This window comes from Bos indicus x Bos taurus, chromosome 19 (genome assembly GCF_003369695.1).
Source record: "Bos indicus x Bos taurus breed Angus x Brahman F1 hybrid chromosome 19, Bos_hybrid_MaternalHap_v2.0, whole genome shotgun sequence".
Lineage (NCBI taxonomy): Eukaryota > Metazoa > Chordata > Mammalia > Artiodactyla > Bovidae > Bos > Bos indicus x Bos taurus.
The window spans coordinates 41240068-41265276 of record NC_040094.1 but is presented as its reverse complement, the minus strand read 5'-3'; the positions used below and the strand labels follow the sequence as shown (position 1 = coordinate 41265276).

The following is a 25209-nucleotide window of genomic DNA, read 5'->3' as shown; positions in this document are numbered from 1 at the left end:
TTCCCAAATTGAATTTTGCCAGTAGTCTCAGGCTCAATATTTCTCATCACTATATGTTAATATTCTTGGTCTTAACATCTTACTGAATATCCTGAAATACACCAAAGGAGAGAGAATTTCTATCCAGAAGGAACTTGAGTGGAATTTAAGGTGAAAGAACTATTCAAGAAAATGATGTCTAATTGAAAGGCAAATAAACCTTGGACATATTTCTAAAATGTCACATATATCTTGCTTGGGTGTATGTGAAAGGATATTGTCTATTACTTAGGGATTGGATAAAGCTGAAACAGGTTTATAAAAATCCTTTCAAATTACTTCATAGTTAAAATTCTTTTTATCTTCTAGAAGGTTCAGAGCTTTTGAATGACTACGATTTAACCAAAGCTCATGAAACAGAAAATGTGGATGGTACAGAAGGCCCAGCCAATGAGGATGAAGACATAGGAGGTGAGCCATAGTATACAGACCAGAACTAAAGAGACGGTTGAGGCTCAGTATGGAGAAGAAATCAGGAAAACTTATATATGTGGATTGAGTTGGGAGGAATTCAGTTTTATTCACTTTACAAATATTTGCATTTAATAATTTGCTGTAGGATATCAGCAGATTTTGAGAATTTAAGTGTTCAAGCTATAATAACTTCATAAAAAATTTTTTAAATTACTTTTATTGGGGTATAACAGCAAAAGAGACACAGATGTGAAAAACAGGCTTTTAGACTCTGTGGGAGAGGCGAAGGTGGGATGATTTGAGAGAATAGCATTGAAACATGTATATTATCATATGTGAAATAGATTGCCAGTCTAGGTTTGATGAATGAGACAGGGTGCTCAGGGCTGGTGCACTGGGATGACCCTGAGGGATGGGATGGGGAGGGAGGTGGGAGGGAGGGTCAGGATGGGGAACACATATACACCCATGGCTGACTCATGTGAATGTATGGCAAAAACCACCACAATATTGTAAAGTATTAGCCTCCAATTAAAATAAATTAAAAAAAAAAAAAACTTTTATTGGGGTATAGTTAATTTACAATGCTGTGTTAGTTTCTGCTGCTACTGCTGCTAAGTCACTGCAGTCGTGTCCGACTCTGTGCTACCCCACAGACAGCAGCCCACCAGGCTCTCCCGTCCCTGGGATTCTCCAGGCAAGAACACTGGAGTGGGTTGCCATTTCCTTCTCCAGTGCATGAAAGTGAAAAGTGAAAGTGAAGTCGCTCAGTCATGTCCGACTCTTAGTGACCCCATAGACTGCAGCCTACCAGGCTCCTCCGTCCAGGGGATTTTCCAGGCAAGAGTACAGGAGTGGGGTGCCAAGTGTTAGTTTCTACTGTACAGAAAAGTGAATCAGTTAAATATAAATATATATCTACTCTTTTAGATTCTTTTCCCATATAAGTCATTACAGAGTATTTAGTAGAGTTCCCTGTGCTAACAGTAGGTTCTTATTAGTCATCTATTTTATATATATAGTAGTATGCATATGTAAATCTCAATCTCCCGGTTTATCCCTCCCCTCCTTCCCGCTCAGTAACCATAAGTTTGTTTTCTATGTTTGTGACTCTATTTCTGATTTGTAAATAAATTCACTTGTAACATTTTTAAAGATTCTACAATAAGTGATATCATATGATATTTGTCTTTGTATCTGACTTATTTCACTCAGTATGACAATCTCTAGGTCCATCCATGTTGTTGCAAATGGCATTATTTCATTCCTTTTTATGGCTGAGTAATATTCCATTGTATATATGCACCATATCTTCTTTATTCATTCATCTGTGATGGTCATTTAGCTTGCTTCCATGTCCTGACTATTGTAAATAGTGCTGCAATGAACATTGGGTTTCGTGTATCTTTACAATTTATGGTTTTCTCTGAGTATATGCCCAGGAATGAGATTGCTATATCATATGGTAACTATATTTTTTGTTTTTTTGAGGAACTTTCATACTCTTTTCCGTAGTGACTGTACCAATTTATATTCCCACCAATAGCATAAGAGGTATTCCTTTTTTCCACACTCTCTATAGCATTTATTGTTTGTAAGTTTTTTGATGATGGCCATTCTGACCAGTGTGAGGTGGTACCTTATTGTAGTTTTGATTTGTGTTTCTCTAATAATCAGTGATGTTGAGCATCTCTTCATGTGCTTTTTTGGTCATCTGTATGTCTTCTTTGGAGAAATGTCTATTTAGATCTTTAGCTCTTATTTTGATTCAATTGATTGCTTTTTTGATATTGAGCTGCATGAGCTATTTGTATATTTTGGAGATTAATCTCTTGTTGGTCACTTTGCAAATATTTTTTCCCATTCTGTTGGTTGTCTTTTCATATTTCATTTTTTAAAATAACATGTTTATTTTACTCTTTTCTGTTATTAAAGTAATACATATTCATGATAGAAAGTTTGTTTAGGATGTTTTCCACCAGTTCTCTAGATACCAACTGGGCATCCAACAATTCAATTCAATTCTTATGCTAATTTCTAGAATTATTACAGAACTCATAGAACTCAGCCACAAGACTGCCCTCACTCAGACTTCAGTTGAAAGTTCCAGGTCCCCAGGTTACCTGCCCTTCTGTCTAACTTGACTACAAATTTAGGATTTCCCACACCACCCTCCCTTCAGGTTTGATCGTTTGCTAGAATGACTCACAGAACTTAGGAAAACCCTTTACATACTATTACTGGTTTATCATAAAGAATGCAACTCAGGAATAGCCAAATGGAAGAGGTACATAGGGCAAGCTGTGGGGTGGGGAGTGCAAAACTTCCATGCCCTCTCTGGGCCAACCACACTCTCAGCAGCTTGATGTCATCACCAGACACTCTTTGAATCTTACGGTTCAAAAGTATTATAGAGCTCAATCTCCAGTTCCCCTCCTGGAGGTTGGTGCGTGACGCTGAAAGTTCCAGTCCTCTAATCACTTGGTGTTTCAGGTGACCTAGGCTATTTAGGGGCTGCAACCTAAGTTACTTCAGTAGCATAAACTCAGGTATTATTGAAAGGGGCTTGTTATGAATAACAAAAGACATTCTTATCACTCAGGGAATTCCAAGGGTTTTAGGAACTTCAAATAGATGGGGAAACAATGGAAACAGTGAGAGAGAATTTATTTTCGGGGGCTCCAAAATCACTACAGATGGTGATTGCAGCCATGAAATTAAAAGACGCTTGCTCCTTGAAAGAAAAGTTATGACCAACCTAGACTGCCTATTAAAAAGCAGAGACATTACTTTGCCAACAAAGGTCCATCTAGTCAAAGCTATGGTTTTCCAGTAGTCATGTACAGATGTGAGAGTTGGACTATAAAGAAAGTTGAGCACCGAAGAATTGATGCTTTTGAACTGTGGTGCTGGAGAAGACTCTTGAGAGTCCCTTGGACAGGTAGGAGATCCAACCAACCCATCCTAAAGGAAATCAGTCCTGAATATTTATTAGAAGGACTGATGCTGAAGCTGAAATTCCAATACTTAGGCCACCTGATGGGAAGAACTGACTCATTTGAAAAGACCCTGATGCTGGGAAAGATTGAAGCCGGGAGGAGAAGGGGATGACAGAGGACGAGATGGTTGGATGGCATCACCGACTCAATGGACATGAGTTTGAGTAAACTCTGGGAGTTGGTGATGGACAGGGAGGCCCGGTGTGCTGCAGTCCAGGGGTCGCAAAGAGACAGACACGACTGAGTGACTTACTGAACTAGGAACTTCATACCAGGAACCTGGGACAGAGACCAAATGTATATTTTGTCTCTGACCACTAATCTCTTATAGCAAAAGCATCATATAAGTCAAAAGATACTGGTACATCACTAGAGTCACATTCAGTCATTAATTACTCTAGTCCATCATCATATCATATGAAAATGTCTTCAAGGGTGAGACCACTCAGATTTGTGTGCTTCCGTTTGATCTTGTCAAGTTCCAAAGCCACAAGTAGTCTCAGCAATACATGGTTTCATCTTTTCAAGCATCTGGTGTAATTGAGCTAAAGTGAAAGTTGCTTAGTTGCGTCCGACTGTTTATGACCCCATGGTCTGTAGCCTGCCAGGCTCCTCTGTCCATGGAATTCTCCAGGCTAGAATACTGGAGTTACCTTCTCCAGGGGATCTTCCCAAACCAGGAGCTGAACCCTGCTGTCCCGCATTGCAGGTGGATTCTTTACTTTCTGAGCCACCAGGGAAGCCCATAATTGAGCTAAAAGATGGTATTATTCCCTTGCTCTGAGCCTCTGTTGAGATTGTAATATGATATTAGATTTCCTTCATTTGCATAGCCCATTGATTCATTCCTTTACCCTGAACTATTGTTCCTCCTTCTCTCCATTTATTTATACCTAAACTTTTCCACATTTGGAAGGAACTTTAGATTTAGCAACTGTGCTGTTCTAGATTTCAGGCAACATACTAGTGTAGTAAGTGCTTCCCCTTCAGTTCCTTTCTAGTCATATAGGGTAGAATTACTTAGCTACATAACCACTGGGCTATTTATTTTTACCACGGGGCAATAGCTACTTTCAAGTGTTAACCTTGATTTTGCCAAATAGAATGAAGGCACTACCTGCCCTGCCAGGCCTTTAGGAATCCTGACATAAAGGTGTAAAACTATAGTTACAATTTCTTGCCTGTTTCTGGCACTTGTAGTTGCATCCCTGGTCCTGTGACCACCTGATGTATATTGGAATGCATTTTAAGGTCAACTTAAAATTTAATATATATCCTACAAACAGATTGTATCTTTTTTTTTTTTTTACTGTTGAAAACACGTTAACCAAACCCTCATGCCTCCATCTCCCCCTGTTTTAAACAAGGAGTATTTCAAATGCTTGTTCCAATTTTCTATGAAACTTATTCCGAGAAGAATCTCTCTGACTATTCATTATTTGGCATTATGAGCTGTAAAGTGTGTTCCTTTCTCTGATAAAATGTGATTTGATGATCCAAATGTGTTCAATATCTTCTATTGCGATTCTTTTATAGTACTTGGACTCTGCTTCTATCACCAGGTAAGCAAAACTCAGTAGAGAGTCAATGTCTAGTCTGTCAAAACCCATTTGTAGCCCTGCTGGGGCTACTGACATTGGTTCAGTGTAATCCACCTACCAGCTATGTGTGGGGTCTTCCCCCTGAGGAATCCCCCCATAGCCATCTGCAGCCTCTGTTTCTCTTGTTGGCATACTGAACAGTTCTTGTTGGCATTTTGAGCCTCAAAGAGTGCAAAAGGAATATGTCCAAATTCAGCCCTCTGCACTACTTTGGTCCCCAAATGTCTACTCATTTCATGGACCCAGGTTGCCATCTCAAGCTAGTATACCAGTATATAAACTGGATGACTGATCATCATCTAGTCTGGAAGGAGATTCTTCTGTTGAACGTCAACCTGTCCTGCTTTAATGTACTCTCCAGTTTCCATAGTGATTTCTGCAGGGTTCTACTCCATGTGGGCATCCCTTTAATAGGCCAGATTTCTATCGCCTTCTGCCTATCAATATGGCCAGGTCATTGACCATCACACATTAGTCAGGTAAAAACCAAAACATAGAGGCTTTCATTATTGTTCAATTCTTCCATCACTGCTAGGAAAGCAGCATGTAATTCATCCCACCAAACTGATTTGTTTTTACCTTCTTCAATCAGAAGATTGAAGAAGGTCTTTCAAATAGGATATTGGCCATTTACCTTAGACTGCCATCCATACATCAAGCAGACCTTTGTTGGTCAGTTAAGAGCTGTTTGGGCTTCCCAAGTGGTACCAGTGGTAAAGAATCTTATGATACAGGAGACATAAGAGACTTGGGTTCAGTCCCTGGGTCTGGAACATCTCCTGGAGTAGATATTGGCAACCCACTCCAGTATTCTTGCCTGGAAAATTCCTTGAACAGAAGAGCCTGGCGGGGGCTGCAAAGAGTCAGACACAACTGAGTGACTGAACACAAGAACTGTTTATAGGGGAAAGAGACTCACAGACATAGAGAATAAATTAATGGTTGCTGGGGTTGGGGCAGGGAGAGGATGCTGGGAAGGGATAGTTTGGGATGGACATGTATACTCTGCTATATTTAAAATGGATAACCAACAGGGACCTACTGTATAGCACATGGAACTCTGCTCAATGTTATGGGGCAGGTTGGATGGAAGGGGAGTTTGGGGGAGAATGGATACATGTATATGTATGACTGAGTCCCTTCACTGTCCACCTATCACAACATTGTTAATTGGCTATACTCCAATAAAAAATAAAAAGCTTTAAAAAAAAAGAGAGCAGTTTATAGGGTACTGTCCAAGTGATGATAGAATCTGGCAGCTCCTTACACAGTTCCAAAGTCAGTCCTAATAGAAAAGAGGCTCCCTGCTTATATCTGCAGCTTGCATTCTCTTGTAGCATAATCCTGTGTAAGCCATTTCCATTTTCTTGTGGCACTCTTCTGGGCATTGCCCTCCTCATTAGAACATTTTTCTGATACCATCTAAGATACCATGGGTATTTCAGATACTGAGATTATTGTTTGTCCTGCAATCATTGGGGAAGTTTCAATTAATGTCTGATATAAGCCCACTACTTTCCCCTCAAGTAGAAATTCTCTATTCTGTCATCGCCATAGCTGTCACTAGGAAGCACTCCCAGGTTTTTGCCATAAGCCCCAGTCTGTGCTCCACATAGAACTATTGCATAGAGTTTGTCCACGCCAGTGCTCCAGCTTCTCTTCTACCCTGTGTGGACTTGGGCAATCTTATTCATCCTCATTTAGCATGTCCAATTAATATTACTTGAAGGATAGATTTTCATGCCTCCTGTTCTACAAAAGAGTTCCCTGGTCAGACACAGCAACCATTCCCATAATACATCCAGGTAAAAGAGTTGCAATCACTTAGGACATACCAGTTTTCCTCCAAACTTTCACCTTAATCCATTAACCCTTATATTCATTTTTTTTTTTAATTGAAGTATAGTTGATTTACAATGTTCTGTTAGTTGCTGGTATACAGCAGAGTGATTCAGGTGTACATGTTGTTCAGTCGCCCAGTCATGTCCGACTCTTTGCAACTCCATGGACTGCAGCACGTTAGGCCTCTCTGTCCCTCACCACCTCCTGCCTAAGTTCATGTGCATTGCATTGGTGATGCCATACAGCCATCTCATCCTCTGACGCCCTCTTCTCCTTCTGCCCTGAATCTTTCCCAGCATCAGGGACTTTCCCAATGAGTCCACTGTAAATCGCATCAGATGACCAAAATACTGCAGTTTCAGCTTCAGCATCAGTCCTTCCAATAAGTATTCAGGGTTGATTTCCCTTAAGCTTAACTGGTTTGATCTTGCTGTCCATGGGACTCTCAGGAGTCTTCTCTAGCACCACGGTTTGAAGGCATCAATTCTCTGGTACTCCACCTTCCTTATGGTCCAGCTCTCACAACCGTACATGACCACTGGGAAGACCATAGCCTTGACAATATGGACCTTTGTCAACAGAGTAATGACTGTCTAGGTTTGTCATAGCTTTTTGTCAAGAAGCTAATGTCTTCTGATTTCATGGCTGCAGTCACCATCCTCAGTGATTTTAGAGCCTAAGAAGAGGACATTTGTCACTACTTCCATCTTTTCCCCCTCTATTTGCATGAAGTAATGGGGCTGGATACCATGATTTTAGTTTTCTTAATATTTAGTTTTAAGCTGGCTCTTTCACACTCCTCCTTCACCCTCATCAAGAGGCTCTTTAGTTCCTCTTCACTTTCTGCCATTAGAGTGGTATCATCTGCATATCTGAGGTTGTTGATGTTGCTCCCACCCATCTTGATTCCAGCTTTTAACTCATCTAGCTTGGCATTTCTCATGATGTGCTCAGCGTATAGATTAAACAAATGGGTGACAGCAGACAGCCCTGTTGAACTCCTTTCTCAATCTTGAACCAATCAGTTATTCCATACAGGGTTCTAACTGTTGCTTCTTGACCCACATACAGGTTTCTCAGGAGACAGATAAGATGGACTGGTATTCAGTTTTGCATGTTTATCTATTTTATATATAGTAGTTTGTATCTGCTAATCCCAAATTCCTAATTTATTTCTCCCTCAGCTCCTTTCCCCTTTGGTAACCTATAAGTTTGTTTTCTAAGTCTATGAGTCTGTTTCCATTTCATAAATAAGTTCATTGTGTCATATGTTAGATTCCACATATAAGTGATATCATATGATATTTGTCTTTTCCTGTCTGACTTACTTCACTTAGTATGACAGTCTCTAGGTCTATCCATGTTACCTCAAATGGCATTATTTCATTCTGTTTTTTGTCTGAGGCTGGTGATTCAGTGGTAAAGAATCTGCCTCCCCTTCGATTCCTGGGTGGGGAGGATTCCCTGGAGAAGGATATTTAGGTTGCTTCAATATCTTGGGTGTTGTAGATAGTGCTGCAGTGAACACTGGGCCACACGTATCTTTTTGAACTATAGTTTTGTCTGGATATATGCCCAGGAGTGGGATTGCTGGATTATATGACAACTCTATTTTTAGTTTTTTGAGGAACCTCCTTACTGTTTTCCATAGTAACTGCACCAATTTACGTTCCCACCAACAGTGTTGGAGGGTTCTCTTTTCTCCACACCCTCCCCAGCATTTATTATTTATAGACTTTTTCATTAAGGCCATTCTGATCAGTGTGAAGTGGAACCTCATTGTAATTTTGATATGCATTTCTCTAATAATTAGTGGATCTTTGTCAGCAAAGAGATGTCTCTACTTTCTAGTATGCTGTCTAGGTTTGTCATAGCTTTCCTTTCAAGGAGCAAGTGTCTTTTAATTTCATGGCTGCAATCACCATCTACAATGATTTTGGAGCCCAAGAAAATAAAATCTGCCACTGCTTCCACTTTTTCCCCTTCTATTTGCCATGAAGTGATGGGACAAGATGCCTTCATCCTAGTTTTTTGAATGTTGAGTTTTAAGCCAACTTTTTCTGCTCTCCTCTTTCACCCTCATTGAGAGGCTCTCTAGTTCCTCTTCACTTTTGGCCATTGGAGTGCTATCATCTACATATCTGAGGTTGTTGATAGTTCTCTCAGCAATCTTGATTCCAACTTGTGCTTCATCCAGCCTGGCATTTCACATTATGTACTCTGTATATAAGTTAAATAAGCAAGGTGACAATATACAGCCTTGTCATACTCCTTTCCCAGTTTTGAACCAGTCAGTTCTCCCATATCTGATTCTGACTATTGCTTCATGACTCGCATACAGGTTTCTCAGGAGCCAGGTGAGGTGGTCTGGTATTCCCATCTCTTTAAGAATTTTCCACAGTTTTTTGTGATCCACACTGTCAGGGGCTTTAGTGTAGTCAATGAAGCAGAAGTAGATGTTTTTCTGTAATTCTTTTGCTTTTTCTATGATCCAACAGACGTTGGCAATTTAATCTCTGGTTCCTCTGCCTTTTCTAAATCCAGCTTGTACATTTGGAATTTCTTGGTTCATGAAGCCTAGCTTGAAGGATTTTGAGAATAACCTTGCTAGCATATGAAATGAGTGCAACTGTATGGTAGTTTGAACACTTTTTAGCATTGTTCTTCTTTGGGACTGGAATGAAAATTGACCTTTCCCAGTCCTGTGGCCACTGCTGAGTTTTCCAAATTTGCTGACATATTGAGTGTAGCACTTTAAGAGCATCATCTTTTAGGATTTGAAATAGCTCAGCTGGAGTTCCTAAGGCCCACTTGACTTCACACTCCAAAATGTCTGGGTCTAGATGAGTGATCACACCATTGTAGTTATCCAAGTTATTAAGACACTTTCTGTATAACTTTTCTGTGTATTCTTGCCACCTCTTCTTAATCTCTTCTGTTTCTGTTAGAGATAGCAAAGGACTTGGCCAGGAGCATGTTTTTCATATACAAACCAACCAAATCCTGAGTCTGTACCCCCCAAGTACTATCTCCTTATCTAAATCTCATGAACTCAACTAATATTTCCCTTGCCTGAAATCAATCCAAGGCCAAGTACCAGACAACTAGAGACCACTTGTCACAAAGCCTGCTGTAATTATTCAAACCAACCAGTCCTTAACTGTTTATCCTGCCTGCCTTGCCTTTTCTCTGAAAGTCCAATGAAGGCTCTTAGCCTAGGATTTTCCTTGCTCTTTTCTGTATTCTGACTGGCACCGGCGCTTTCCCCTGTGGCCCTGTTTGTTATGTGGTGACCCCTTCTATGGATCATATGAATGTAATAAACTTCTTCCTTTCAGGCCTCATTCTCATCTCCTTCTGTGGCTGCAGTAACTTTACCATGCTATATACAACATGTGCATGCTTATGAGTTAGGAGATACATGGGCTCCAGGTTAGACATTTACAACTGGCGTCCTGTTTGCATTTCACGGGGCAGGAAGAAGTGGGCTTCAGGCTGGATACTTACAATTAGCCTCCTGTTTGCATTTCCTGAGACAAGAGATAGGTGGGCATTTAAATTGTTAAGGCATTTACAATCAGCCTCCTGTTTGCCCTCCAAAATGCAAGTAACAGAAGAAACAGGGTAAATAGCCAGTCTTCGTCTCTTGTAAAAACCTTAAAATAATAGGCATGGCAAGGACAAAGAGGGGCAAAACCCTGTTTGGGTGAAAGAGTAAAGGATCTCAGACCCCCCTGCCGCCCCCACACTTTGGGACAACGAAGACACTATACATGCTCAGAAAGGCTCCTTGGGGTCAAAAATCAGGGGTTAATGCCAAGCCATAATGAGTCTTGCTTTTCCAAGAAGCCTTCACTTCAAGATTCTTCTTGGCTAAGGGTGTTTGCACACCTCAGGGGAGAGTCCTGAGACAAATTAACTGGTGGGCTGGTGGGAGGGGACAAAAAAAGATGATTGGCCTAAGGGAAGACAAAGACCTGAAAAACTGCCCCCTTATAAAGAATTTAAACTTCCCAAAGGTGTGATTCTCTCTCTGAGTTCACCTGTGTGCCTTTCTGCATGTACTTTCCTTTTTAATAAACTTATTACTTTACTCTTCACCTTCTACCTCCTCACCTGAATTTGTTCTTGACTAGGCAGACAAAGACTAGGGACTCAGACCCTAACTGCTGACCCCTGTGGTCCAGTGGTTAGGACTCCCAGTCTGGGAAACTAAGACCTTGCTTCTAGCTGCTGCTTACTGCTACTTGCTGCAAGCTGCCACTTACTGCTGTATATGTTTGAAATCAATCAGAACACCCCCTTAACCAATAGCATTTACTATGACCTCGGTAATAGGCATATTCAGTGAGTGACTATCTTGGTTGTCATAAAGTCAGTGTCATCTGGCTTACATATGAAACATATCAGCTGCTTCATCTGGGTTGTTCTACTTGGCACTTACAGAGGGAGTTGGATGGTCCTCTTTCTCAGCGTAAGCAGACCTTATGGTGGCTTTTATCCAGTCCATCAAGCTGACCATTTCCTCATGGAAAACATGCTGTGTGTCTGGCTGGGTCTTAACCACCTGCAGTTGTTTCATAGTGAGCAGTGGGTCCTTTATCAACCCAGACATGCTCTTCCACTCTATAGCATTCAGAACTAAAGACAGTGCCCCTAAATTAGTCACTCTCACAATCTGTTTTACTAAAAGTTCTCCAGGAAACTGATGGTACTGATTCACAAAATAAGACAACTCTTTCACATTCTACCCCCTGGTTTCAGTAGTTTCTTGGTTTTGCCTTCCTACCACATGAAGTACCTTCTTAGAGGTACTCTCTGCCATTTCTGCATAGTTTTTCTTTTTAGGGGAAACTTTGAGCCTTGTATCTGAAGCAGAATCCAACTGAAATCTGAGCTTGATCAGTCCTCAAGGTCTGACCCAGAACTCTCTTCATTTCAGCTCTTGCCAATAACAGTGACCAAGGAATTATGCATTTCACTTTTTTCTTATCAGTTTGCATTTCTGCACATATCCAGTGAATCAGCTTCCTAAGAGTTGGACCCATCTCTGAATACTCTGGGTAATTTTACTTCTCCATTGCCATTGGAGAAGGCAATGGCACCCCACTCCAGTACTTTTGCCTAGAAAATCCCATGGACAGAGGGGCCTGGTAGGCTGCAGTCCATGGGGTTGCTAGAGTCGGACACGACTGAGCGACTTCACTTTCGCTTTTCACTTTCATGCATTGGAGAAGGAAATGGCAACCCACTCCAGTGTTCTTGCCTGGAGAATCCCAGGGATAGGGGAGCCTGGTGGGCTGCCATCTATGGGGTCGCACAGCGTCAGACATGACTGAAGCAACTTAGCAGTAGCAGCAATTTTACTTTATAGTAACTGATCCTAGCATAACTGCTGCTCTGTAACATGGGTGACCATGTGGCCAAGAATCAGAGGTTCTTCATTCCCCTCTTTTTCTTCCCAAACTATATGTTCTATGAACAAGGACTGTTCTAGCAAATCCCACTCCTGACACCTATTCTAGGATGTTTTCCAACACCAACAACTGATTCTCCAGACATCAATTCAATTCTGATACTAACTTCTGGAGTTAGCACAGAACCCACAGGTTAAGGGCTCAGTCCTACAAGACTACCCTCACTTCAAACACCAGTTGAAAGTACCAGGTCCCCAGGTTACCTGCACTTTTGTCCAGTTTGACTACAGATTTAGGATTTCCCACAACTCTGCCCGCCCCCCCCCCCACTCCCAGGTTTGATAATTTGCTAGAATGACTCAGAATTTAGGAAAGCACTTTACATATTATTACTGGTTTATCATCAAGGACACAACTCAGGAACAGCAAATGGAAGAGGTGCATAGGACAAGCTATGGGATGGGGGGTGGGGTGGGGTGCAAAGCTTCCATGCCCTCCCTGGGCATACCACCTTCTCAGCAGTTTGGTGTCCTCACCAGATGCTCTCTGAATCTTACCGTTCAAAAGTATTTATAGAGCTCAATCTCCAGTTCCCTTTCTGGAGGTTGGTTGGTGGCACTGAAAATTCCAGTCCTCTAATCACTTGGTGTTTCTGGTGACGAACCCATCCTGAGGCTATCTGGGGGCTGCACCCCAAGTTACCTCAGTAGCACAAGTTCAGGTATGATTGAAAGGAGCTTGTTATGAATAGCAAAAGATGCTCCTATCACTCAGGAAATTTCAAGGGTTTTAGGAACTCTGAGTAAGGAATTGGGGACAAAGACTAAATGTATTTTTGTGTTTTACCACAGTTCAGAAAGTTCATAGAAATAGAAAAAAGAAAAATCGACTTCTGATCTACCACTCAAATATAGTCTGTATTAGCATATGAAATACTTCCAGACTGTTTTTGTGACTTTTGAGCACTATATTTATGTTAGCATTGTAAGCATTTTGTATTAATATTTATGTTGATAAATATTATCAGTACTGCTTTGTGAATATCACTCAGATCTCATCTTAATGACATTTCTTCAGAGAGACTTTCCTTGACAACCCAGTTATTTTAACACAGTAGCCTATTTTAATTCTCTGCGTGGCACTTTGCAATGGATAGTTTTGGAGTTTTATTTGTTTATTGTGTCTCTTTTTCCACCCTTCATGAGCTAGGATCTTGAGTTTTCTTTTTTGCTCTAGGTATTTGCAGTACCTAGAATAGTACTTGGGAGTAGATGTGCAGTAAACATTTGTTCGGTTAAAAATACACACACGCATACACACACACTTTTTCCTTAAAGGAAGAAAAGAAAAAGACAAAAATTGTTTCTCTGAATCATCTTCTTTTGTCTTAGCTTCTTAAGGCCCCAGAAATGAAGGTCTATATCTAAAACTTCTGAGACTCAAATCACAGCTTCAACTAACATTCCAGCTCTGCCTAACTATACATTAATTTGTACCAGTTCTTAACCACAGAGACTGAAAATTGCTGCCTGGCACAGGATGTGGTCATTTGTGCTGAGGAAAGGCATATGGTGTTCTACCAACTTTGTGCAACTTTCTGAAGGTGACAACCATGGAGTCACATTCAGAATAAGGCAAATGATAACCATGTCATTGGCTTGCATTTTTCCAAGTTAGGGTTTCTGAGGTCTGGTGGATAACACCATGAAGTCTAGGGTTGAAATGGCTATCCCTATACTACTTTCAGTCTGGGAATTTACAATTTATGTTAGAATATGCTCTGGGTTCAGAAGTAGCCTTTGAGTTTTATGTTTTCAGATAGTTGAGGGGAAAAGATTAAATATTGAAATGTAAAGAAGAAACCAAATAACTCTGTTCAACTACAGGAATTTAAAACAAATATTATTAAAAGCCATGTGGTGTAGCACTTCTCGAGGAGTCCATGCAACACCTTTATGACCCTGATCAAGAAGTGCTTCTAAGGGTCATCTCCAACTGCTGTCATCTCCAGCTACGTGTCAGTGGATTACTGGAATATCTGTCTATTTTTCTCACTTGTTAGGGGCCTGGGAGTGTCATGTGGTTCTTGGTAAAGACTAGAAGATATTATCAATCATTCTGAATAATTTGAGAAAGAGAAGAAACAGTTAAGTCCAATTTAGAAGTGAATAGGCTACCTTTAGCATTGAAAGATTAATTCATCATTTCATGATTAAGCAGACTACTGTACTGTAATGTAACATAATGCCGGCACTTGATCGGGGTCATATACCTTGGGAAAGATTGTTACCAGGTGTCTGCTTTTTGAAAAGATACCATATGATCAGTATATACAAATTATACATGCTAAAATATGAAATAACAGAATTGAAAAGTAACATTGCCTGAGAAAAGATATATAGTAATGAATCTTAATATATCGGTATATTAAGGCACTTCTGCCATATTCACCATGGGTTGAATACGCCCTCCTCCAGGGGATCTTCCTGACCCAGGGATTGAACCCAGGTGTCCCATATCACAGGCAGATTCTTTACTGTCTGAGCAACCAGGGAAGCCCCATATTTAGCGTCGAGAAACATTAAGACTAGAGTTAGGATTATATTTTTAAAGGGAATTAGGAGTACCTCCCTGATGGCCCAGTGGTTAAGACTCCAGACTTCCATTGCAGGAAGCATGGGTTCAATCAAGGAACTAAGATCCCGCATGGTAATAATGATTATTTTAAAAGTATGCTTTAGAGGATCTTAATTTATTTAAGTTTGTGGAAGTGTATTTTAATGTCCTCCGAAAAGTTTTAGACACTGAGACCAGACCAATCTTGGAATGTTTTAAATTCAGAATAATTGTAATCATGTTTAATGTACATATTTAAATGTGTCATGTGCCTCTTTCTAATTTTCCAACTCTTAGAAAATTATTTTATAGAAAAATTAGAAACACTTACTTTATTTTTCTCTTGTGGAAAGACCGACTAAATTTTTAGAGGGAAAAGGCTTTACCCAACTAGTATTGTTGTTTGAGAAACAAAATAAAATATTTGGGAAAAAAAACTTTTAAAAGGTGTAAACATTTAACTTATGTTTACTTGTTTCCCATACTTGTTTCCCTAGGCAATTTTTTTTTCTGTAAAGGGCCAGGTAGTAAATATCTCAGACTTTGTGGGCAACACAGTTTTGCAGCTTCTCAACTCTGCTGTTGTAATGTAAAGCAACTGTAGCAGGTGCAGAATTGAATGTGCATGGCCTTCAAGAAATTTACTTATAAAGTCAGGCACTGAGTGGGTCAGATTTGGCCTGCAGGCCATAGTTTCTTGACTCTTGGCCTAGAGTATGCATGTATTGTGTGATAGCTTAAGAAAGCTATTGTTCTTGAAAGGAACAGGGTTCATGTAACCATACCAAAAAGGCATCAGTTGGGGTCTAACGGGATTATTTTTTGAATTTGAAAAATATACATCACTAACAGCTCTGTTTATCACGCACATGTACTGTGGGTATAGCTTTATGCCACTACAGTTTATATAAGCCAGTTGGTCACAAATAAAACCATTTGTGGATTCAGTGTTGTGTCTAGCACTCAGTTGGTTCCTCCTTTCTTCCTGAAAATGTAAATCTAGTAGACTGAAGCACTAGAGATATTTAAATCAATTCAAGTTTATTTCCTCCATGAGGCCTTCTTGTACTGTGCCAAGCCCTGCCTCCTCAAGTATGGTCTTAGAGTTGACGTTTGGGTGTGTGTTTAATTACTATTTATTTAAGCCTTATTGTACTCTATCTGGATTTGTTTGTGCATGACAAATTTTCACCCCATTACATTATAAACTTTTTGAGAAAAAAAACAACCCTCGTGGCCCACATTTACATCTTTTCAAAAATACTCATCTAGGAAGTGATATCGGAGAAGGCAATGGCACCCCACTCCAGTACTCTTGCCTGGAAAATCCCATGGACGGAGGAGCCTGGAAGGCTGCAGTCCATGGGGTCACTGAGAGTTGGATGCGATTGAGCAACTTCACTTTCACATTTCACTTTGATGCATTGGAGAAGGAAATGGCAACCTACTCCAGTGTTCTTGCCTGGAGAATCCCAGGGATGAGGGAGCCTGGTGGGCTGCTGTCTATGCAGTCGCACAGAGTCGGACACGACTGAAGCGACTTAGCAGCAGCAGCAGCAGCAGGAAGTAATATAATCCACCTGGATTTTTGAAAAGATTGAGAGTTTTCCAGCCTAGTCATTGACTCCTGTGAACAATTTTTTCTCTTCTTAGTGGTGACCAACTCCAACTGTTGTCAGACTGATTTTTTTTTTTACTTTGGGGTATAGCTGATTAACAAATAATGGTTGTGATAGTTTCCGGTGAACAGTGAGGGGACTCAGCCATACATATACATGGATCCGTTCTCCCCTGAACTCCCCTGAGTCAAACTGATCTTGAGCAGTAAGAAATAACCAAGGGTTCCCCAGGTCTTTATTTTTGTTTAGCACCGGATGATTGCTGGGAGTATCATAGGAACTTCACTGAATACAGAGGATATTGGGGCTTTCCTATTGGATTGAAAATGTCATTGAGATATTATAATGTCAAAAGTAGAAATTAAAGCAATCATAATATATCACAAGAGAAAATATTCTTATTGTTTGTATCTGGCCTGTGATCACAGAAGAATAAAATAAAGCCTCTGGAGATCAGGGTTAGAGGTAAAATGTGTTTTAATGGTGGTGTACCTAGGATATAACTAGGTAGAGACGACACATCAAATGGTGGGATGTCATCCCAGCAGGGCCCTGTGAAAAAGAAATACAGTTAAAGGAAGAATGTCTGACATAGAACCTCATAGCTTTTTGTTTCAGTCCTTCTTCCTCTGAAATTGAATCCCTATCCCTTGCCATTTCCCACTTAGAATAGTGAAGGGAAAATTCCATCATCTGTATGTTTTGAGTTTTTGAATATGTGGATGGCATTGCTTTTCTTCTTTGAATAATTAGGGAATATAAATTTGGCTACCAGTACCCTGCATTTAATATACTACTGGCCTCCATTTTTCAGCATTCCCCTAACAACCACCATCTCTTTCTACTTAGGCTAGCAGTTTGTTCTTGAGCTGCTACTGGGCAAAAAGTACACAGTGTATCTCAATATCCATCAGCTTCGGCTGTTTACTCTGCTTAAGTGGCACATTTACCCTTCGTATTAGTTTCCTAGGGCTTCTATAACAAATTACCACAAACCGGGTGGCTTAAACAGCAGAAATTTACTCTCTAATAGTTCTGGAAGCTAGACGTTCTAAATGAAAGTGTTAGCACCACCATGGTCCCTCTAAAAGGCTCTAGAAAAGAATCCTTCCTTGCCTCTTTCTAGCTTCTGGTGACTCCCAGCAATCCTGGGTGTTGCTTGGCTTGTACCAGCACAACTCCAATTTAATCATCGCAGGGCCGTCTCTGAGTGTATTGGTGTGTGTCTTCCCTTCTACTTACAAGAACACTAGTCATTGGGTTAAAGGCCCATCCAGTGTGACCTCCTCTTAACTAATTACACCTATAATGACCCAGTTTCTAATAAAGTCACGTTCTGAAATTTCTGACAGACATGAACTTTGGGGGTACACTCTTCATCTTCAGAGTCTTTAGGACCAAATATTGGGTATACCTGGTTCTCGTTGTGAAATAGATTTCTTTTTAAATAATTATACAGTAATGATATGGCAGTCCACTCCAGTGTTCTTGCCTGGAGAATCCCAGAGACTGGGGAGCCTGTGGGCTGCCGTCTCTGGGCTCGCACAGAGTCGGACACGACTGATGCGACTTAGCAGCAGCAGCAATGATCAAGTAGTGTATTTATTTAATTATTCCTTTATGTAAGAGTTAGGATCGTGACTGATTCCATGAGAAAACTTGAATCTGATCATTTTTTGAAAGGCCTTAAATTTTCTCTGTGGTGATGCTATGCTTAGGTCAAAGATAAGAACTTAAGTTAGAAAGTTTGCTGAAAACAAATCATTCTCCTCCCCTTAGGAGCTAGAGCTCCCGTCCTCAGTAGTTTTCCATGTCAGAGTCTCAATATCTTTTGAGATGTACAACTTTTTCGCACTCATGAGAAATACAAACTATTTTGATGCTTCTGAAAGAGGGAAAAAAAAAGACAAGCCACATTTGTGGCCTATGGATGCTAATTACTGCTACATTTAGATGTGTGAAGGAGGGGTCTATGGCTGGAGGGAGCTGGGAGAGACCGAGTCAGTCTCGCCTAGGCGCTCACTGAGGTTCCAGCGGTACTGCTCAGCACACGCAAGTACATGCTTCAAAAGGAAGTGCCGTTTTTTATCAAAATATTACATCTCTCAAGCCCAGATCAAGACCTGCTGCTCATGGGATGCAGGGGTTATCTTACAAAATCAGCAGTGCTTTGCTGCAGAAGTTCACTCACAGGGGATTTCTGTAAGTGCTCACAATGGGCAGAGAGGCTTCACGGCTCGTACTGTGTCAAACGGGTAAGTTCTGTTGGTGATAAAACCCAGACACCCCTCCCTGACTTTTTTTAAAACAAAAAACACCCCAGGATTCTTTTTTTTTTTTTTCCTCACCAACCTCTGTGGCACAGTGAACCAAAAGGAAATTATAGGAAGATATTTGTCATTCACAGAAATGTACAGTTGTAATAATGGACAGAAAAATAGTCTGCCCACTGTCTTTAGTGGATTCTCCAAGACTCTTCCCCCTCCTTTGACTTCCCTTTAACTGTGGAACAATAATACTGGCGCCTCCTTGGAGTGGAGGCAAGAGGAGTGAAATGAAATGTAGATTCCAGTTCAGTTGGTTAGCAGTATGCATGAAACACCCATTTGTGCCCAGTAACTCGCCCAGCATCTGCTCTTGCCAAGGGAGTTCAGCTGCTCAAACTGAGTTTGGCACCAGGCGTGGTGACCGGGCCATTCTGTGCCCTGGTACATTGTGGTAACCACATGAATGCACCCTGCTGAGGGGTAAGAGGAGTCCCAGTGATGTGCCAGAGGCAGCTCATAACCGCTTGTTAAGTTTTTCAGTGAGCCGCTGACTTCATGTTGATGGCTTGAAATAGGCTATGATATTTATACCACTGACATCAGCAAATGCTATGAAGAAGCTCTGGCCCGCCCTGAGTGGGTTTTTAAGCATTTCCCAGCACACCACTGGACTAAGGACCGAATGAAACCCTGTGCTGGCTCACTAGGTCATCACTTTTCATAACTTGTCAAAGGGGCTTTTTTTTTTTTGTAATTTGCACAAAGGCGAATAGTGTTGGAGAAGAGTATGTGAAATATCTCCACAGCATAGTAGGTAGGATCCAGAAATTTTGTCTTTAAGATATGGGGGTCACATTTTTACAGAGTTAATGAAATAATAGATTTTTTGGTAGATAGTATTAATATTACAAAAAGCACAAAGCAACAACAGTGAAGTTTAGACTAGACACTACTGGCCATATATTAAACTTTAAAAGTCTCAAGTAATCATGAAGCAGTTGCTTCCCTACCTAATCTCATAACATAAGAATTTTAGCTTGCTCCTGTCAGAAAAAGGAAGAGTGGACAGCTGCAGGCAATCACTAGTCCTGTAATATTCAAATTGATGCATTGTGGCGGGATCTTACTGTACTTCATTGACCTCAAAGGGTTGATGACATGTCAAGGACAGTCTTTTTAGTCTCTTTCTCCTTTTATGCCAAGTGATCAATATTTATTGACAGTAAATGGTCAATATTTATCCATTTTTCTTTTTGCCTTTCCATCCAACTATTCATTTATCCATTCATCATCTGCACTGTCCCCTGCTGCTGCTGCTAAGTCGCTTTAGTCGTGTCCGATTCTGTGCGACCCCAGAGACGGCAGACCACCAGGCTCCCCTGTCCCTGGGATTCTCCAGGCAAGAACACTGGAGTGGGTTGCCATTTCCTTCTCCAATGCGTGAAAGTGAAGTCGCTCAGTCGTGTCCGACTCCCAGCGACCCCATGGACTGCAGCCCACCAGGCTCCTCCATCCATGGGATTTTCCAGGCAAGAGTACTGGAGTGGGGTGCCATTGCCTTGCCAGTGCTCACTAAATAATTGTCAGTTGATTAAGTGAAGAAGAGCATGTGAGTACATTTTGGCCTTGAGGTCTTTTTCAGCAGTGTTCCCCAAACCAGGATATAGGGAGACATCCAAGGGTTACATGGATGTGGATAATTTTAAGAGAATCGGTTTCTATGTCTTCATCTTCATCATGTTCTCTTTCCTGGAACTGATCTCCCCTACTAGGCTGCTGTCATTGAGGTTCTTCTTTCCCACCTCCCCTTTCACAGTGATCCTTCCTCACTTTATAGAAGAAAGGCACATCTCTCACCCATCCCAAATCTTAATTCTTTGCCCTAAAGTGTAAATACTTCCAAGAAGTGGGGAGGATGTGGTGGGATGGATTGGGAGATTGGGATTGACATATTTACATTACTATGTATAAAATAGATAACTAATGAAAACAGACTGTATAGCTGAGGGAACTATACTCAGTGACCTAAACGGGAAGAAAATCCAAGGAAGAGGGGATATATGTATACATGTGATCGATTCACTTTGCTGTACAGCAGAAACTAACACAACATTGTAAAGCAACTATACTCCAATAAAAAAAATATATATATATATATGTATGTGTATATATATATTTCCAAGATATCAAACAAAGGGTCAAGAGATAATTCCTCTACTCAAACTTTCATAAATGCATGCCCCCTTCATTTCATTTAGAGATGCATCCCCAACATTTTACTTTTTATGTTTAATAATTATTGATCAAGATTTTTAACATACCTATATTATTTTCATCAATTTTATGCTGATAACTTTAATGATAACTCAGTCTCAAAGAAATTTTATTAACACATAACACTTCATGGTAATAAAAATTTTTTATTTTTGTATATAGTTGTTTTTTCTTTTCTTTTTATAGTTGTTTTTGTTATAGAGACATATGATAGAATGAGCAATAGAAGACTCAAGCATAAACGAATAGCATAAAGATAAAACTCTATGGAAAAGGAAAATGGAAATAGAAGTTCAAGGAGAAATTTTCTGATTTTTTAAAGATTATTTATGTATTTTTAAGTTTATAAGGGAGTAAATCAAATCACTAATATTTATATTCCATTACGCCCATTTGAAAGGGTGCAGTGAGTTTTAACCATCATTATTTACAATAAACAAACTGTGTTTTTGTTCTAAAAACTTTTAAATTATGATAAGTTATAGATGTCAACTTAATATCCACTTAATGTCCACTATATATCAAGGGTAAATATAATTTTTCAAAATTCTTTGAGACTATGCAAGCAAAAAATTGAAGACCAACTGCTATCATGTAAAACATATACAATGTAATATAAGGAGCCATCAATTTAAGACTGGACCTGATTAAAAGCCTAATATAGACTTGATACCTCAAGGTTTGAAAACCTCTTCAAAACTATATGAAATTTTGTTTATTGGTATGTGTATATTTTTCTATGTACAATATAGTTCTCACAGGTAGATCCACAACCTAGAAAAGATGAAAAATCCCTGACCAACATGTGTAAGGTCTTAAGGCTTCTTAACTTTGCTATTTTTTAATAGTTTATATAATGGTCTCTATGCTTTCAACATAAACAATTTTGGTTCATTCCTGTGTGTATAAAATAATACTGATATATACTAATTATGAAAATCATGAAATAGGCACAGTCCTCTTTCTTTCTTCATCACCAGTTTGAACCCTACCCTAGGGCAACCTTTTGATTATATTCCTTGCTGTTTCAAAAGCCTTTCCTTTTTTTTTTTTAAGTTTTGATAGAGAATGTTGGAAATGCTTCATCCACAAAAAATGCCGAGTGGCAACTTGGAAAACAGGTTTTTAGAAGAATAGACATCATCTGCCCCTGACAATTCTGTTATGTGGTTTCTCCTAGCACTTAATATTCAGCAGTCTAGCAGTAGGTTGACATAGTATTCAGGCTTAGAGTTAGGAAAATTACTTTTGGAAGTGACTGACAACACAGTAGTTTTAAAGCTTTGAATTTTCAAGTGTCACACACAGAGCAGATGAATGAAGATGTCAGAGCCAGGCCTAAAGGAGGACCTTGGTAATCCAGCCCTTGGTGTATAACCTTCAAACACCAATAAACAAGATTATCTGGATTTAACATGTGACCTTTCTCATTCTGACTGGTAGGTCCAGATGTTTTCTCATTCAGCTGCCTGGTTGAAATCTGCTTTTTAACCGACTGCAGTTGGATCTAGATCTGAGGCTGCAGAAATGACAGTCTTGAAAACTATTCTGCAGTGAATGATGCTGTCGAAACATTACATGTGGAACTCCACGGTTTAATAATTAAAAATAATTTGTGGCCTTACCCTTAATAGATTTGTTAATTATGTCAACTGAATAAGTAAAAACAGGATGGAGGTAGATGTTTCACTATATTAGTCAGTCTGGTGGCATTAAAAACGTTGAGAAGATTTGTTAGGACCAGGCTTTTCTGCACCTGCGTCTGCAGAAGCAGAAATCCCAGTCATGCCTTTGTTACTCCTCAAGGAAGTTCATAGCAGCCCTGGAAAATATAGAAGGGCTCTTTATTAACGTCTCTTAAGTCAGCCTAGGCTTCTGGCCATAACGCTCATCCACTTTAATGTACCTTTATTATCTTTCTTCGTTACTTGCAGTCCAGAACTGTTTCTGGCATTTTTATATGAACTCTTAACTCACCATGAACTTGATTTTCCGGTTCTTGTCCTTCAGGTTGTACTAGTTCTCTCTCTTAAGACTATATAGAAAAGATAGTTCTTTATTTTCTTATTCTCTAATGGGAGAACTCAACTCTCACATTCCTGAGTGAATCCTCAAAGAGCTTCCCCATTTGCTTTATACCACTGCTAACTTGTAGGTCAGAGATAGCACTCATTAATCAAGTAATAGTCATAGCCTAGTAAAGCATACTCAACCATTAACAGAATAGAAAGTGAGACATAAAACCACATAAAAAGACATAAAAACACAAAATGTGACAAAGAACTAATATAGTTAGAAAGTCTGGATTTTTATGGATATTAGTACAATTTAGAAAGCAAAAATCAATAGTTACTTAGGTATTATCTGAAGTAGTAGATAATAAAATAATTAAGTACTGTAGAAATGTCCTATGAGGCCAACTCTTACAGTTGCTTGTTTTAGCTTCTTTCCTACTACCAATTAGCAGATACGTCTTGTGTTTTTATACACAAGAATAAATACAGAATTTATTAAATTCTTTGAAAAGGGCATGAAATTAGTTGCACAAGAATAAAAGGAGTTAATGATAGTCTTATGAGGACTTCTCATGTTAGCTTAATCATTGCTCAAAAGCTACACTTGTCACGATGTTTCTTATAATAATTGGTGAATGAGCTGCTAAACTCTTCCCTCTTGAGAGAGTATTTATCAGTGTTGTTAGCTATTAGTTGTTGATTTTGTAAAAAATTCTTATAATTTTCTTTAAAAAAAAAAAAAAAAACAGCTATAGTGTGGTTATAATTTCCATACCTTTAACTGTCCAATTCAGTGATTTTTAGTAAATTTACAGAGTTGGGCAACCATGTTTTAGAACATTTCTGTCACCCTAAGAAAATTCCTTGTACCTGTTGGCAGTCAATTCCCATTCTTACTCCCAGCCCTAGGCAACAGCTAATTTGATTTTTGTCTCTATAGACTTAGCATTTCTAGACCTCTCATATAAAAGGAATAATACAATATGTACTCTTCTGCTCTGCTGCTTTTACTTAACATAATGTTTTTAAGTGTATGTATGTTGTTGCATGTACCGTTACTTTGTTTCTGTTTATTTCTGAATAGTATTCTATTGTATTGATAAAGTACATTTTGTTTATTAGTTCACCATTTGATGGATACTCTGTTTCCATTTTTGTTTTGGCTTTTATGAGTAATCTTGCTATGAACATTTGTGTGCAAGTCTTTGTGTAGACATAGGTTTTCATTTCTTTTGGGTAGATACCTAAGAGTGGGGTCGCTGGATTATATGGTAAATCTATGTTTAATTTTGTAAGAAACAGTCTATATTAGTTATTGGTTGCAATATAACAAATTATCCCAAACCTTGGAAGCTTAACAGTACAGATTTATTATCTCAGGAACAGAGGCACAGCTTATCTTGTTCCTCTGCTTCATAATCTCAGATGCAGCAATTAAAGTGTTGACCTGGACTGCAGTCTCATCTGAAGGCTTAAGTAAGGAAGGATCAACTTCCAGATTCACTCGTGTGCTTGTCAGAATTCAGTTCCTTGAAGGTTTTTGGACTGAGGGCCTCCTTTTCCTCACTGTCGTTTGGCCAGAAACTACCCTCAGTTCCTTGCCATGTGAGCTGTCTGGCTTACTTCATTAGAGAAGCTCGTGAGAAGCACCAGAGAGAGAAAGAGAGAGTAAGAGAATGAGAACAAGATGGAAGTCATATTCTTTTACAGTATAATAAAGGGAGTGGGGGCTTCCTTGGTGGCCCACTAGTTGGACTGCCTTCCAGTGCAGAGGGTGCAGGTTCGATCCCTGGTCAGGAAGCTAAGATCTCACCTGCCTTGCAGCCAAAAAACTAAAACATAAAACAGAAGGCATGTTGTAAATTCAATAAAGACTTTTAAAAATGGTCCACATCAAAAAAATCTAAAATAAACAGAAGTGATTTCCCATCACTTTTGCTGTGTTTTATTAATTAGAAGCACGTCACCTACATCCAACCCACGTGCAAGGCGAGATTACACAAGATATGCCTACTAGCAGTCAGGGATTATTGGGAACAGTTCCAGAAGGTTGCCTATTATACTGACAAACTTTTTTTTTCCCCAAATGACTGTACCATTTTTCAT

The 25209-nt window shown here is 39.6% G+C and overlaps 1 protein-coding gene across 2 annotated transcripts in view; it reads left to right on the top strand.

Moving 5' to 3' along the window:
• The window catches only part of IKZF3 (IKAROS family zinc finger 3), a 93521-nt gene that overhangs the window by 27467 nt on the left and 40845 nt on the right, over window positions 1–25209 (top strand). For both annotated transcript variants that reach the window (XM_027517825.1, XM_027517826.1), the window contains exon 4: window positions 349–450. In XM_027517825.1, the coding sequence (XP_027373626.1) occupies window positions 349–450 (102 nt within the window). The remainder of the gene's footprint in view (window positions 1–348; window positions 451–25209) is intronic.